The 13,555-nt window shown below is 43.0% G+C and overlaps 2 protein-coding genes across 4 annotated transcripts; both read right to left on the reverse strand.

Annotated features, from left to right (window-relative positions):
- Positions 1 to 355: 355 nt before the first annotated feature.
- On the reverse strand, positions 356 to 2,305 carry mrps2 (mitochondrial ribosomal protein S2). Its single transcript, XM_053853376.1, has 4 exons — positions 2,138 to 2,305; positions 1,824 to 1,934; positions 1,620 to 1,743; positions 356 to 1,063 (listed from the first exon to the last, which is right to left on the reverse strand). Exons 1-4 carry the CDS (start codon positions 2,160 to 2,162, stop codon positions 526 to 528), a joined length of 798 nt encoding a protein of 265 aa, XP_053709351.1. The 5' UTR covers positions 2,163 to 2,305; the 3' UTR covers positions 356 to 525.
- Positions 2,306 to 2,349: 44 nt separating this feature from the next.
- On the reverse strand, positions 2,350 to 12,915 carry ppp1r26 (protein phosphatase 1, regulatory subunit 26). Of its 3 annotated transcripts, XM_053853373.1 has the most exons (5): positions 12,704 to 12,915; positions 6,187 to 9,235; positions 4,290 to 4,404; positions 2,775 to 2,857; positions 2,350 to 2,709 (listed from the first exon to the last, which is right to left on the reverse strand). In XM_053853373.1, the coding sequence occupies exons 2-5, from the start codon at positions 9,162 to 9,164 to the stop codon at positions 2,691 to 2,693; spliced, it is 3,195 nt and encodes a 1,064-aa protein (XP_053709348.1). In that variant the 5' UTR covers positions 9,165 to 9,235; positions 12,704 to 12,915; the 3' UTR covers positions 2,350 to 2,690. The 3 variants fall into 3 exon arrangements, with proteins under 3 accessions (XP_053709348.1, XP_053709350.1, XP_053709349.1); XM_053853375.1 differs by lacking the exons at positions 2,350 to 2,709; positions 2,775 to 2,857; positions 4,290 to 4,404 and adding an exon at positions 4,499 to 5,245 and having other exon boundaries at positions 12,704 to 12,914; XM_053853374.1 differs by lacking the exons at positions 2,350 to 2,709; positions 2,775 to 2,857; positions 4,290 to 4,404 and adding an exon at positions 4,500 to 4,993 and having other exon boundaries at positions 12,704 to 12,914.
- Between the last annotated feature and the right edge of the window lie 640 nt (positions 12,916 to 13,555).

Raw genomic sequence — 13,555 nt, forward strand, 5'->3', positions numbered from 1 at the left:
CTCAGCTGTTCTCTTATTTTGCAGGACGAGAACAATTAACCTTCCTTCCTCATATTCTGAGTTTAGGTGTGAGGGCAGCAGCAGTACCTGCTTCCACTGGCTCCATCTTGAGGAACATTGAGGTGTTCGCATCTGTCATGTGTCAACTGTCTGCCCTATGGAATCCTTCCAGGTTGACACCTCACAAGTCCATGAGGCGTCTTAACAAGAATAAACTCAACTGGCATCTTATGGAGTCTCACCTGGATCCTCTCTCCAGGAGTCAAGGCACCATGCAGACAAATTGACTATTTTCCTGTATCTGTGATCTTGCTCACCTGGTCACGAGCCAAAGATCTGATGACAACGAAAATGATCAAATAATGTGATATTTATTTTTTTTTAGAATGCATTTTACAATGGTACATAATTCTAAAGTGAAGTCCATGAGTGAGTCCATCCTGGTTCACCTCTTGACTGGTTAAATAACAGGGTTATCACTCAAATCGATAAAAAAAAAAATATTTCAAAGTCTTTCATTGGATCTTATGATTTAGACTCGGAAAGTCCGTGCAGCAGCTCCATCTGTTTCCTCTTGTCTTTGGCTCGGTTTATCGTCATCTGGAATAACCGACAGTACAGCTCCATGGCGAGAGGGGTGTCGTCGTTGCCGGGAATGGGGTAGGTGAGCATGCTGGGGTTGCAGTTGGAGTCCACCACTCCCACGGTGGGGATGTTCATCTTGGCTGCATCTCTGATGGCCACGTGCGGCTCAAAGACGTTGTTGAGGGTAGAGAGGAAGACGATGAGGTCCGGCAAACGGACCCCCACGCCGTACTGGATCGGAGCGTTGGTGAGGAGGCCGCCTCGCCAGTAGCGCGTGTGAGCATACTCACCGCAATCCTTTGCCATTTTTTCGATCAGGTGGACAAACTGTCTGCGGCGGCTGATGAAGAGGATGATGCCACCGCGGTAAGCTACGTGGGCAGTGAAGTTGAGGGCTGCTTGGAGGTGCTCCACAGTCTGGTCCAGGTCAATGATGTCCTGGTCCAGTCTGCAGCCGTAGAGGTACGGTACCATCAGCCTGACAGAATAAACAAAAATACACAAGCAGCGTCAGAGTTGCAGCTCAATTTTGCAATCTCATACAGGAGCTTCAAATAAAGAAGTGTTAAGTGAAGACTTAGATCAGGTCACACTGGAATTACCAGTAGAGTTGGGCTGAGATCAGCATCAGAAAAGTGCACCAAACTTGAATACGACTCGAGTAAAATAAAGAGTCCAGGTTTTCAGGCATAAAATGTCCTTTTAAATACAGTAACAAGACTTGCAAAAAACATCAACAAATAGTTCAGTCATGTATTTTCCAGTCCTTTTTGCTGCTTTGCTCTCTTCCAGCTCCATAAACAGTGATGTTTCAAACAAATCTTTACTTCTAGAGCATCAGTGTAGTAAGGTCACACTGATGGATTTGTAAGTCAAGAACACCAACCACATAGCTTCAGTCAATAACTTGGCTCCACTAAACAAAACACTCAAAAGCTTGAAGGAAAATATAAAAATAAACCTATATATATTATATATATACATATATATGAATCAACGAGAAATACAGGTGAGTGAGAGTCAACCACACCAACCTGTGTCTGCAGCCTTTCTTGTGCCCAAGATGTACTCTGGCTTCAAACAGATCTTTTAAGGAGAACAACTCGGACACGTGGAAAAAGTCCGGCTTCTCAAGTGGCAGGGACAGAATTCTGTTGCCTGACGAAATAAAAAAAAAAGTTCAGATCAAGAACACAGAGCCAAAACGCACACAGGATCACTCCCGGTATCTCACTCACCTGAATCCTCATCGCTTTGTGTTTGAGGTGGTGTCTTAACGGACGCTGCCGTGGAATAATTGTGTCCATTGTAGAGAGACGCAGTCCAACAAGGTCGTAACCCCCATAACCCTTCAAGCGCAAGACATAACATGTATATTTTTAATATAAATTCATGGCTAGTCCAGATCAGCTATCTAGTTTACACGGCTGCTTGCGGCAGCCGTTGCTAGTTTGAACCATAATCCATTAGGTTTTCATTACATGAGAAGGTAATCAGCAAGAAAGCAAGCAGAGTAAAGGAATTTTCAAGGCTAAAACGATTATATTCAAACCTCTTGACAGCGTCCGCGCAGCCATGCTTGTTGAGACAGAAGGTCAGCCAAATGCGCATGCGTGGCGAGCCGTTTTCTTCACTGAAGAGTAAACTCACCAGCGTCTTCTAGAGGTCGGAGGAAAATCTGCAGTCGCTACCAGTAGACTCGTATCGCCTTCATATTTAAAAAAAATATTCGCGTTTCAACACGTTCAACTACACGACACGGTAAGCATTTTAAGTGAAATTTATTTTTGAAACAATAGTGATTCACTGTTGAACACTTTTGCATCTGATTTCCAAAAATTGGAATATGAAACTCACTTGGAATGGGATACATTAAACAGAAGTATATTCCTTTGAACCACTTTTAAAGAGCTGGTGACGCTCTTTTAACAACTTAAAACTACATTCCTCACATTATAAACAGGCAACCTAAACAAATGCATAAACAACATAAGTGAAGAACTAACATTCTGCCTTCGCTTTACAACAATTGAAACACGAACGTGACCTCCAGCGACATCCTCATAACAAGAGAGGTTTATGACTGATGGTTCAGCTTGTGCCGTCTACAGGTGATCAGTAGCCCTGGAAAAGAGGACAGTGGTTAAACTATAACAGTGATGGATCTGAGTGATGACATAGGTACAAACCTGTAGACTGGAATAAACTTCAGTCGCCTCCTTACATGTAGAGGAATCCTGTTCTGTTTTGGGGTCTGGAGAATGGAATTCAGCTGTGTTCATGGAAGAGCACAAGATGCAAACATATGACCACGTTGCGACGTGATGGTCACAAAAGGGGAACATTTTGTCAAGAAATACAAGTATGATTTAAAAAAAACGCTGGTACACAAATATACATACATTTATAGATATACATAAAGATACATAAAAATCCACATATAATCTCTCGATTCCAGAAAACTACACAGTAGATTCCATAAATTGAATTTAAACAAAAGTGAAACCTGGAAAATGTTATTATTGTATGGAACAACATTGAGGAGTCTACATTCCAATATGAAAAAAAAGTTTTTTAAGAATAAAATACATGATGGCATTCCAGGAAAACACTTTTTCCAATAAGCATTAGTCCAAACAGAATGTTACAGAATATTATGATACCATGAAGAGTTCTGGAATATTATGTTGGATTATCATAATAACTCATACACTGTTGCAAACTATTACCGTGTTATTAGGCAGCCACAGAGACATGAACACATGAGCCATAAATCTATGATCACTGCAATGGATGGCTAACACGTCCATTAAGGGGCAGTGTTCCATTTGTCACTCCAGAGGAGAAGTCAAACACAATGTGAAGTTGATAATTCAGACCGCAATCAAGACTCAAGACTGCGTCTTATTTAAAGATTTGATAGATCAATACTTTACATGAACACAGTTTTACTTTAAACCTGAACGTGTGTCTTCCTCCCACAGTTGCGTCTTGGTACAACCAACTTTAGACTTCAGTTTCCATAAACAACATGCAGCACAATAGTGTACTGCATAGAGGGACCCAGCTGACATAGGCAAACTGGCATCTACGGTACAAAAATAAAGATAACCCGACACACTGAAACTTGAGGGCAAATCTAAACCCCAATAAATCAAAACTTAGGATGAAACGTCTTTCCATTAATGCATGATGCATGCTTGACACACCATGTGGTGTGGCCCCATGGTATGAGGTGAGAAATGTAACAGAAATAGGGTAACCAAAGGTTTGTAAAGGTATCTTGAATGTCTGCCACTGAGGAAAGACCCATGTGTGTAATTGAAACCCAATGAGAAGACCACAAAAGATGATGCCGCTGCAGGAGGTTTGAACCCTGAAAAGTGCCCAACACCCATCGCAATGTTCAGTACAGACACTGACCAGTATATACCATACAATGGAAGAATAAATGGATCCCAAAAAGAGAGTGGGGTACCAACCTGATGTTGGGGTCAGGGCAGGGGCCACACTTTACTGTTCTCACAAGGAAGGGGGAATTATGGACAAAAAAAAAATGTAGCAACAATAACTCTCATTATAAACACAGATAAAACATAGACACTAGCACTGCTTTCATAGGTACCGACTCGTGTTACACCGCAGAGGCACACAGGCAAAAAGGAAGGGACACCAGTTAAAACAAAGCCTTATCACTATTATACCTGGTTGCCCTTTCCAATGCGATGCCTCCAGGAGGTCTTGCTGCTTCTCTCCTCTGAGGTGAAAGCTATGTAAGGCCTGACGGTGAGGCCCGGGTCTATCTCGCTGGACAAACACCTGAGCAGGCAGAGCAGGACACACATCAGACCACACACATCACAGGATTTTCTTACGCAAGTGAATAAACACACTGGACAACAGCATGATTCTATTTTTTTATTTCACATAAGCACTGAAAAGACACTCAGATTTTTTTTTTTAGAGAAAGAAAAACACTTCTTACAAAATATGTACAAAACCTGGCAATGCACAGCATGTTCAGTATTTTTAATAAAGAAAAATAAATAGCTTTTTATACATATGAAATCAATGACAGAGAAATCAATATACGAAATATGAAGATTTACATCCCGAAACCAGCCACCCCGGGAAGTGGTAGGAGGTGTCAACTGCAGAGAGTGTACATTGTCCCAACGAAAATAGAGCAGGACAAAAGGCATGTATTTTTGAATCTGGTAATCGCCAAGGAGGTCGAACCATTTCACCTTGTAGGACCTCTGTTCCGTGGGCATCAGAAAACCAGGAGTAAACACGTAAACGGCAGTCTCAACGATGTAGAGCCTCGGTTCTTGAAGACTTGGAGATTCACAGGTGGAAAGCAGTCGCCTAGGTCAACTTTGTCTCCTTTAGTGGTCCAGGTCCAAAACTAACAAAACACTTACATCAATTCCTGGCATTAGTAGGACATTTGTTCCCTTCTGATTTATTTCCCAAGTGTGCACATTATGGCTTACAAACAAGACCATGATCCGTGGGCGGGGACCTCCAGGTGTGGTTATGAGTCAGGAAGCAACTGCAGATGAACTGCCCTCTTTAATTGAACCATTGGAGCTTCAATTCACGAGCCTGGCGAATCTTTCACTCTCCTCTGAAATGCTAATAACTGGAGTTGTTTAATCTTGAAAACAAAAATTTGGGGGTGAAAAGTTATTTCCCTCCTTACTGACACTTGCATTCTTTTCTATCAAATCAAATGGACGACTCATACACAGATTCGCTGAGTTAAGTTGCACATAAACATTGTAATTATATCACAATTTCAACATGCAATATGTTTCAATTGCTGCTCAAAAGCTGTTCAGTTTTGTATTTACATTAAAAACCTGCAGTGAAGTGGAAAAACCTCCCAAATCGTCCGCGGCTCATGGAGTTGCTAAGATTTAGATTAGCCCCGTTATTTGCTTTATGAAACAGTAACTGAAGTTATAGACGTGGCACTGAACGTAAACAGGTTTGTCCAAAATACGCTTTCTAGGATTGCAACAGCAGCATCACAGTGATGAACTGGTCCTGACAAGCAGGAATCCAATCCAATGTGGACCATCAGTGATGGTCAAATTCAAGACAAAACTATCGGTGTTTTCTCACCAGCTGCAAGAAAGGAATGTCATCCGTTTGTGTTTATGTTGTTTGGTTTGAAAGAAATCATTCAAGAGTCTGACATAATCCAAATTCATGAAATCCCTATTTTCACTGTTAGGAAAATGCAAAAATTGGAATTGTCTTATTCCTGAAATACCTTAGGAAGACCACTTTTCTCAGTAAACCTTTACAACATTGTGTTTCTAGGCAGGACTGCAACACCGATTTTAACCCTCATCTTACCCACAGATGGATGAAGACACTGTAATGACCAATGTATTTGGGCTAAAACACATCTCTATTGCCTTTTCAATGTTTATCAAAAGTTGGAACGTAATCTCAAGTGGGCAACCAAAACTCGAAAGCTGGTGTTTCGTCACCACAAACACTGAAAAGTGCCTTTATAATAAATACAACTACTGCCATCGGTCACTTTGTGTAAAGCCATGGGGCTGGATAAAAACTCGAGATACTTACAATGTGGAATAGCCCTGCTCCTTCACTGGCTTCCTGCTGTTGTCTGTATCTCCATCTAGAAAACCCTCTTCTTCATCTAGCTCTTCTTTCTTTACATTCTTCTCTAGCTCTCTCTCCAAGCTTACTTCAGCCGTGCCTTCTTCGCTGCTTCGAACTTGGACATGGTTGGTTCTATCCGATTCCAGTTCCACGTAGACACTCTTGTCTTTAGGGATATGAACCATGCTCTCAGTCTCTGTCATCTGCAGCTTGTGATCTGGGGTGAGGGAGGGCGAATGACGTTCCTTTGGAGCCGATAGGAGATTGAAAAACGCAGCTCGTGGGATGGGCGGGGATTTAATCGTGGATATTCCAAAGGGGGATCTGCTGGTTTTCACTGAAGACCAAGCAAGAGATGGAGGTGGGGGTTTGGATCCGGCTGCCCTGCTGTGGAATGGGCCAGTCAATACAGTGCCACCCACGTTATTCGGAGAGGTAATGTGGAAGGGAGTCCGGCTCAAAGTGCCGATGTCATTAACAGGGAGTCCAAAACTCTGGCGCCATTTAATAGTCTGAGATCTATCAGCACAGGGGGTCGACGCTTTTGGGGTCTCATTCGTGGACTGGCCACTCTGTGGGCTCTGCCTACTTTGTTCGGATTTGGCTGCCCCTGCTCCATCTGCTGGCTCCAAAACACCATCAGACTGAGCAGGACTCGATTGCCCAGCAATGCTGAGTAAGGAGTTGCCTAGAAGTAATCTTTGGGAGGGAGGAATAGTCAACGTGATTTGTGGGCGGTTGCTCTCTGAGCCACTCAAGGACGCCGCTTTGCTGCGAATCGGAATTTCAGCCAGCTGATTTTCCTCAATGTTTTTGCCGTGACTTGGGACAGCAACCATTGCACTTGACACCTTGGCACATTTGCCACCCTCAGTTGCGGAACCATTTTCAGCCTTTTGAGCCAAAAACCTTCGGATCTCTTGCTCAATGCTGTCATCACTGTCCACTGAGCTGCTGTCGTCCTTCTGAGTCATATTGTACGTTTTGGTTCTTTCGGTACGCTTTAAAATCGCATGTTTATGCAGACGAGTTTCCGAGAAAGTGTTTTTGCTTAACTCTGACTTCAACTTCATGCCGTTCTTACCCATGGTTAACTTTTTCAAAGTGCCATGCTTCGACGTCGCATCATGTCTTAACTTGTTTATTTGGGAAGCATTAGAAAGCTCGTCCCCTTTAACTCCCTTCCTTGATTTCTGTTTCAAATCCCTCACTTTTTTCTTTGATTTCTTTTTAGTTTTGAGTAAGTCCTTAATGGCCGTGTCAAGGTCTTCGTCACTGTCAAGAGAGCTGCTTTTATCTCCACTTTTCTCTGCTTTTAATCCAGCTACATTCCGCCCTTGACTGTCCTGGGTGAATAACAATGCGCTGGATTCCGTTTTATGCTCTTGTAAAGGTTTAGAGGGCGCTGCCTGTGGGTTATTACCGCTGCCTGACATGCTGGCGATGCAACCGTTTTCCTGTTTGCGCCTCCTTTTTCGTGTCAGTGATAATCTCTGACATGTCTTTGGGTTGACATCTTGTTTTGTTGTCTCATGCACACTGTGCGGCTCTTTGCCCGAAGAAGAGCTATCTGGCTTTTGTTGCAATTGGGCCTTTCTCTCCAGAAACTCCATGATCTCTTGCTCGATGCCATCTTCACTGTCAACGGAACTGCCGTCGCTTTCATCAGCCGGGCAATTATCTGGAAAACGAGATGGGAGAGCGGATCCAGGGAGAGCGGATTCAGGGAGTGAGTTGTTTCTTTGTTCAACGCTGTGATGGAACGCTCCTGACAAGACCGTTTTTGAAATGTCCAGTATTGCTTCAGCACACATGAGCTCAGCAGTCGTGTTCGCCTTCAGTGGGGCTGTGGTTGGTTGCTCCTTACATGGATGTGTTCTTGTCCCTTTACCATCCTGGTGAGAGCTCATGGGTGAGAGAGGATTGTCCAGCGGAAGTAGAACTGACTTGAATTCTTTGACTGGCCTGTTCCTTTTCTTTTTTAGCTTACCCTTTTTTCTGCTGCCCAGCTTTTGCGTGTGCAACAAAGGTTGAGTGGTGCTCTTCTTCTTGAGCTGCTGAAGTTGATAGCTACGAATGGCCTCCTCAATCCCATCATCGCTGGTGGAGTCGGACTCGTCTGTGAACTCATGAGGCATGCAAGACTCGCCTCTACTCTGCTGCTCTATTTTCTCCATCTGGTATCTTTGAATGGCTTCCTCGATGCCGTCATCACTGCTGGAATCACTGGGCTCATTCTCACTTGGGTCATGTTTTAAAAGGCCGGTTGCTTTTGGAGGTTTCTTAATCACACCTGAAGGCAACTTCATACTGCAGTCGAAATCAACCGGGAAGTCATCAATCGAAGCCTTGTTTTTGATGTACTTCTTCAGTGGGACGTAGGCTCGTGCGTTTGGCGTCTCAGCTGAGAGACATTTTGAAATCTGACTGGTAGTAGCTGACAGTGCTTCGTTGCTGCAGTTGTTCATCTCAGTAGTTGAGTTTAGCCTTGGTATTTTGGAGGACGGGAAAAAACTGGCCTCCACCTTGCGCTTGTGACCGTCCTTCTCTTTCAGGTATTCCTTTATTGCTTCTTCGATTCCTCTGTCCACAGAATCATCGCTATCAGAGTCGGTGCTCTCGTTCTTCACAGGAGCACATACCAGCTGATTGACGGCAGGACTGCCAGCCTTGGTCTGCCCCCCGGCGAAAGAACCCTCTGCACTTTTACAGGCTTGACCTGGTGGCACATTACCCTCGATCTCATCGCTCATCTCGAGTGAGGACTGGGTGCTCCTCAGACTCTCTATGATCATCTGGACCTTGTTAGAGATGGGGGTACCTCTGGCAGACTGGTCAGAGTCATCGAAGCCGGTCGGAAGGCTATAGCCTCCAAGTGGGCCACAGGTTCGCCATTCTGTATGACTCGCTACTACAGGAGACACATTCATCAAGTACATCCTAGAAAAGTGATGTGAAGTCCAGGACCATTGGAGAGCAGCTGCCTCCAACTCTGATCACATCTTTAAACCTGGAAGGAAAACAGAAAACAGTTGAAACTTGAAAACATGACACAAACAATGAAATGCAACTAGAAAATACAGTAAACATTGCAAACATGTTCACTCATCCATTTTTCACGTGGTCGAATAGTGGCTGCGGCGTTTAGTTGACCAATGATTAGTATGTGATCAGAGATCAAGTCTGTAAGTTGGAATGTTCTAACCCTGGACATAACCCGGATGTAGGTGTGGACCCAGGCGTTGAAATGTGGAAAGGTGCATAACCTGGACGGGGGACATTCCAGTCTGAGAATTTGGAAACCCTCATCAGCAGTTGGATGATACTGTCCCAATTGCTTCTCACAAATCTGATTGACACTTGAATAAAAATTGTGCTAGGTTATTTTAACCTTTGATAGTGAGGAGTTGAAGAAACAGCTGCCTGCTTCAGCACTTTCATTCTTGCCGAGGCTTTTAGCTACAAGGGCGTCCGGGCGTCCTGGGGACGGCCTGAAGTGAAAATTGGACACCTTGTTTTTCCAGGAAGAAGCCTGAATGTCCAGTCATTAGGGCCTGTATAGTAGCCTACTCATAGTACCATCATACTGGTTTACATAAAAAGAGTGTTTCTCCCTGGCAATTTCGTTCAACCAGATAGAATTTCGCAGATTCTGATGGACCCACGGATTTGTCCTCACAAGCACCATATTTATTTTCGAGCGTAATCTTGCGTTAATACACATCTCCGGGATCCATATTTATGATGTGAATAATTTGGAACCACAGTTTGTTTAGTTTTTGCGATGCAATTAAAAGCATTCTATTCGACTCTATTCTTGAGTTTTAAAAGTTAACTCTCATGTTTACATGAACCATCACTCTGACATACAGTATATTCACAGAAGAGCTTTCTTCAGCTGTAAAAGGAGTGACACTTGTATGAAGATGGTGTGTGAGTCTGTAGCTCATTATTACACAGTTGAGTAGATCACTAAAAGTGAGCAAACCATTTTTACGCATAAGTCAACATTAAAAAACTAAAAATAAATGAATCAGCAGAGCGTTCATTCTCTGAGGAAATATAGTAAAGGAAGCGTACAGTGAACTCTATTTACATTACCTATGCTGTAAGAGAATCAAATGCTTTTACATGATATAAGGGCGCGCATACTTGTGTGCATGTGACCTGATAATGCTGAGATGGCACAAAGTCTCATTAGAAACGGTTCCTTCTTTCCTCCATTGAAGAGATCCACAACTCACTGAGACATTTTAATTCAACTTAAGCTCCCTTCTAAAGGCTCCCATGTGAGCGTTAAACAATTTCATTATTAGGGTCAACTAGAGCCACGATCCCTTCGGTCATCACAGCAGAGGAAATTATCATCTCATAGCAGGGAGCAGTTCAGTCCCCAGGTACACCTCCATAACAACAGCAGATGATCAAGTGCATAAATGGATTGATCTTTCATTGTCCGACTTGCAAATGTGTTCAAATCCAATTGACGTAATTTATTAGACCGACTCCTTTGGAAGACCTTCCCCAGGCCTACACCCACTCAACTTCCGGCTTTTGTCACCAAGATGTCACGGTTTGACAGATTAAACACATTTAGATCTGGCAGAAACAGGAAACCATATGCATATGAAGTGTAGCATGAACAAGCTCCAGCGTCAATCAGTCGTATTAGTTCTTCATTTTTAACTGGCAGCAGTAGCTCTGATTATTGTTATTTCAATGTCAGTTATGAGGTAGTGAACAGCTATGACAGTACAGTACTATCACTGTAGACAAAGTTCACTTCTTTTGGCATGCAGTTATTATACATGGAGCAGTGGCTTATAAATTGTAGTCGTCGCATTACAAACAATATTAGTGAGAAGATGAAGACGAATCATCAAAGTATCTGTTTGTCTCAGGAAAAAGTCGTAGTTACTGTAGCGGTATTCTCTGTAAATTGTAGTAGCAGCTGTACACTAGCAGCAGCTGTAGTGATAGACAGTCACAATGGTTTTGTAATCTTTGTTGTACTGGCCCACACTGTCATTAAAGACTTACAGTATTATCAAAGCAGGCCTGAAAGTTGTGGTCGCTTTAGTGGCTGTTATAGATTAGATTAGATTAGACAGAAGAGGATTTAGTCAGCAGAGCAGTTTTATTGTTAAGGTAGACTCTATTTATATTAGAATTGACGGCCATTATTAGTACTACTTCTGACTTAACAGTTGTCGTACACAACAATAGTTATTCCAATGGTTCTGGCAGTCGACATATAAGCACTAGTTGTGAAAGAATCATCACTTGACTGTCACAGTAGTTGGTTACTGTTGTTTAAATAAATACAATAATGGTATTATTATTCATAGAATAGAATAATGTGCTGTAATTCTGCGGCAGAAGTACTTGCTGAGCATAGCTGTACGTGTTGCCCTAACCAACCGTACTGTTTGGAGAAGTAGCCCTACAAGTACTTTGTAGTAAAGGCACTTACCAGTAGTTGTCATGATGATTGAATTGTGCGCCACACCACACTGGTTTATTGTGAAAAACAAGTATCTTACTTCCGAGGTAAAACCGTGACCCAGTTGTCAGATTGCATATTCCAAAATTATTATCTCTGTTTACAGTGTTTGTTAGACACGTTGTGTCTATAATCGTACAACCAGACACCTTTTGTGGTCCCCATTTTAAAGTTAAAACACGCTACTGACTTTAAAAGACAATTCTGAGACTGCAGCTTGAAGCCCAGTGCGTGTAGAGTCGGTCCTCCATGATCGAGCTTCCTGAAGACATAAAGCCGGTCAGTGGCTCGCCATGACGGGCGCCCTCTTTACAAACCCTCCCTCTGCTGGTCCTACGTTTTCAATGGGGAACGCCACCAGAGCCCATTTGAAAAGGTTTTGCGTTAAAAGCCTCATTATTGCTGGTTTTGATACCGCTAGCATCTGACGAGGTGAAGCCCCGCGAACCAGCGTTAAAATCGGTGAAACATCGAGCACAACTTTCTTAACATATGAGACAAACTGAAGTTAATCTGAGCAACCAAATGAATGTAAACCGCTATTAATGGAATGTTTTGCGAGTTGGTTGAGGCTACAGCTCTTATGTTTGCAGCTGAAGAACCGCGGTCGTCCACGTAACCTCTAGCGGCTCAGGCAGCACCGATGCCCGGGGAGCAGCGCTAGGAGACTCCGCAGAGCGACCATGTTCCTTAGTCACCTAATGTCAAAACAATAAGTCCACATCTTGCCCGGGTGCACACATGAAAGCATGGGAAATGGTAGATACATCGGTTTTACGGTGGAAATTAGTGAGCCATTGAGCGGGGAACGTCGGAAGGATAACCGCGGCTACTCGGTTACTTGAAAGACACAAGCGGGCCTCCCGGCTGCTGCAGCCCGGCATTTTCTCCGGCAGAGAAAGCCTTTGTAATGAACCATCGAGTCAGCTCGTTCGCCCAAAAACGCCTGAAACACAACACATAAGTTAGACTCACTCGGATCAGCAGGGAAACAGAACGAATGCCGTCGTCTCAGCGTCGGTCCACGATGTTAGGCGCACCGAGTGGGTGAAGATTGGTGTCCGCCTTCAGCTCACGCACAGCCCGATGCTCTCACCGTCGAGTCCCCCTCTCTCGCTGGCCGGATGAGCTTCCTTCTGCTCCGGCTCCACTCACGCATGGACCATATCAAACATGGCTCCAGCCCGGAAGATTAAACTGAAATATGACATAACGCAACACTATCACTCATATTTTACTAAAAGATTGTATTTTATTTTTCGTTAGTGTTTTAGTAATAATGTATGCAAAAAAAAAAAAAAAAATGAAGTTGTATCTTTGTTAAAAACGATTTCAACTAGTGGGTAAAGTGGCACAAGATGCATAAACCAAATTTAATAATATGTTTACTTTTGTTTAACCCATAACATATTTAATTATATTGTTTCATTTCTAAATCCCCAAATATGTATTGTCTGTGTTTTATGTATGACCTTTCCCTTGGCCTTATATTAAAATCATATTATAGGAGTACTCTGATTTCATCCCACAGTCCAAAAATATACAGGTCCATTGCTGACTCTAATAAATCACATTTTAAAACCCATAGCCTAGGGAGAAATCTGGCTCACCATTTCATTTTAATGTGACCCTGCAGTGAATCTGTTGATGTGAAACTCAAATTTACCTGAAATGCGTGTCGATATGGTGACCGACAGAGATTACAGTGTTCAAACTCTGCCCCGCATTTGATTCATTAACAGTGCTTTTTTTTACCCTTCAGTCATCATATCCCACATAATGGAGTCGCTTCACATTAAAATAAAATGCCAGTTATCTCAAGTCTAC

The sequence above is a fragment of the Synchiropus splendidus genome, chromosome 1 (assembly GCF_027744825.2).
Source record: "Synchiropus splendidus isolate RoL2022-P1 chromosome 1, RoL_Sspl_1.0, whole genome shotgun sequence".
In the NCBI taxonomy this organism is placed as follows: domain Eukaryota; kingdom Metazoa; phylum Chordata; class Actinopteri; order Syngnathiformes; family Callionymidae; genus Synchiropus; species Synchiropus splendidus.

Coding starts and splice junctions, on each gene's coding strand:
- mrps2 (XM_053853376.1), bottom strand. CDS start 2,162: ATGGCTGCGCGGACGCTGTCAAGAG. Junction 1,744..1,823: donor ACAAAGCGATGAGGATTCAG/GTGAGTGAGATA, acceptor TTATTTCGTCAG/GCAACAGAATTCTGTCCCTG. Junction 1,064..1,619: donor AAGAAAGGCTGCAGACACAG/GTTGGTGTGGTT, acceptor TTATTCTGTCAG/GCTGATGGTACCGTACCTCT.
- ppp1r26 (XM_053853373.1), bottom strand. CDS start 9,164: ATGTACTTGATGAATGTGTCTCCTGTAGTAGCGAGTCATACAGAATGG. Junction 4,405..6,186: donor GAGCAGGGCTATTCCACATT/GTAAGTATCTCG, acceptor CTGCCTGCTCAG/GTGTTTGTCCAGCGAGATAG. Junction 2,858..4,289: donor GCATTGGAAAGGGCAACCAG/GTATAATAGTGA, acceptor CCATGAACACAG/CTGAATTCCATTCTCCAGAC.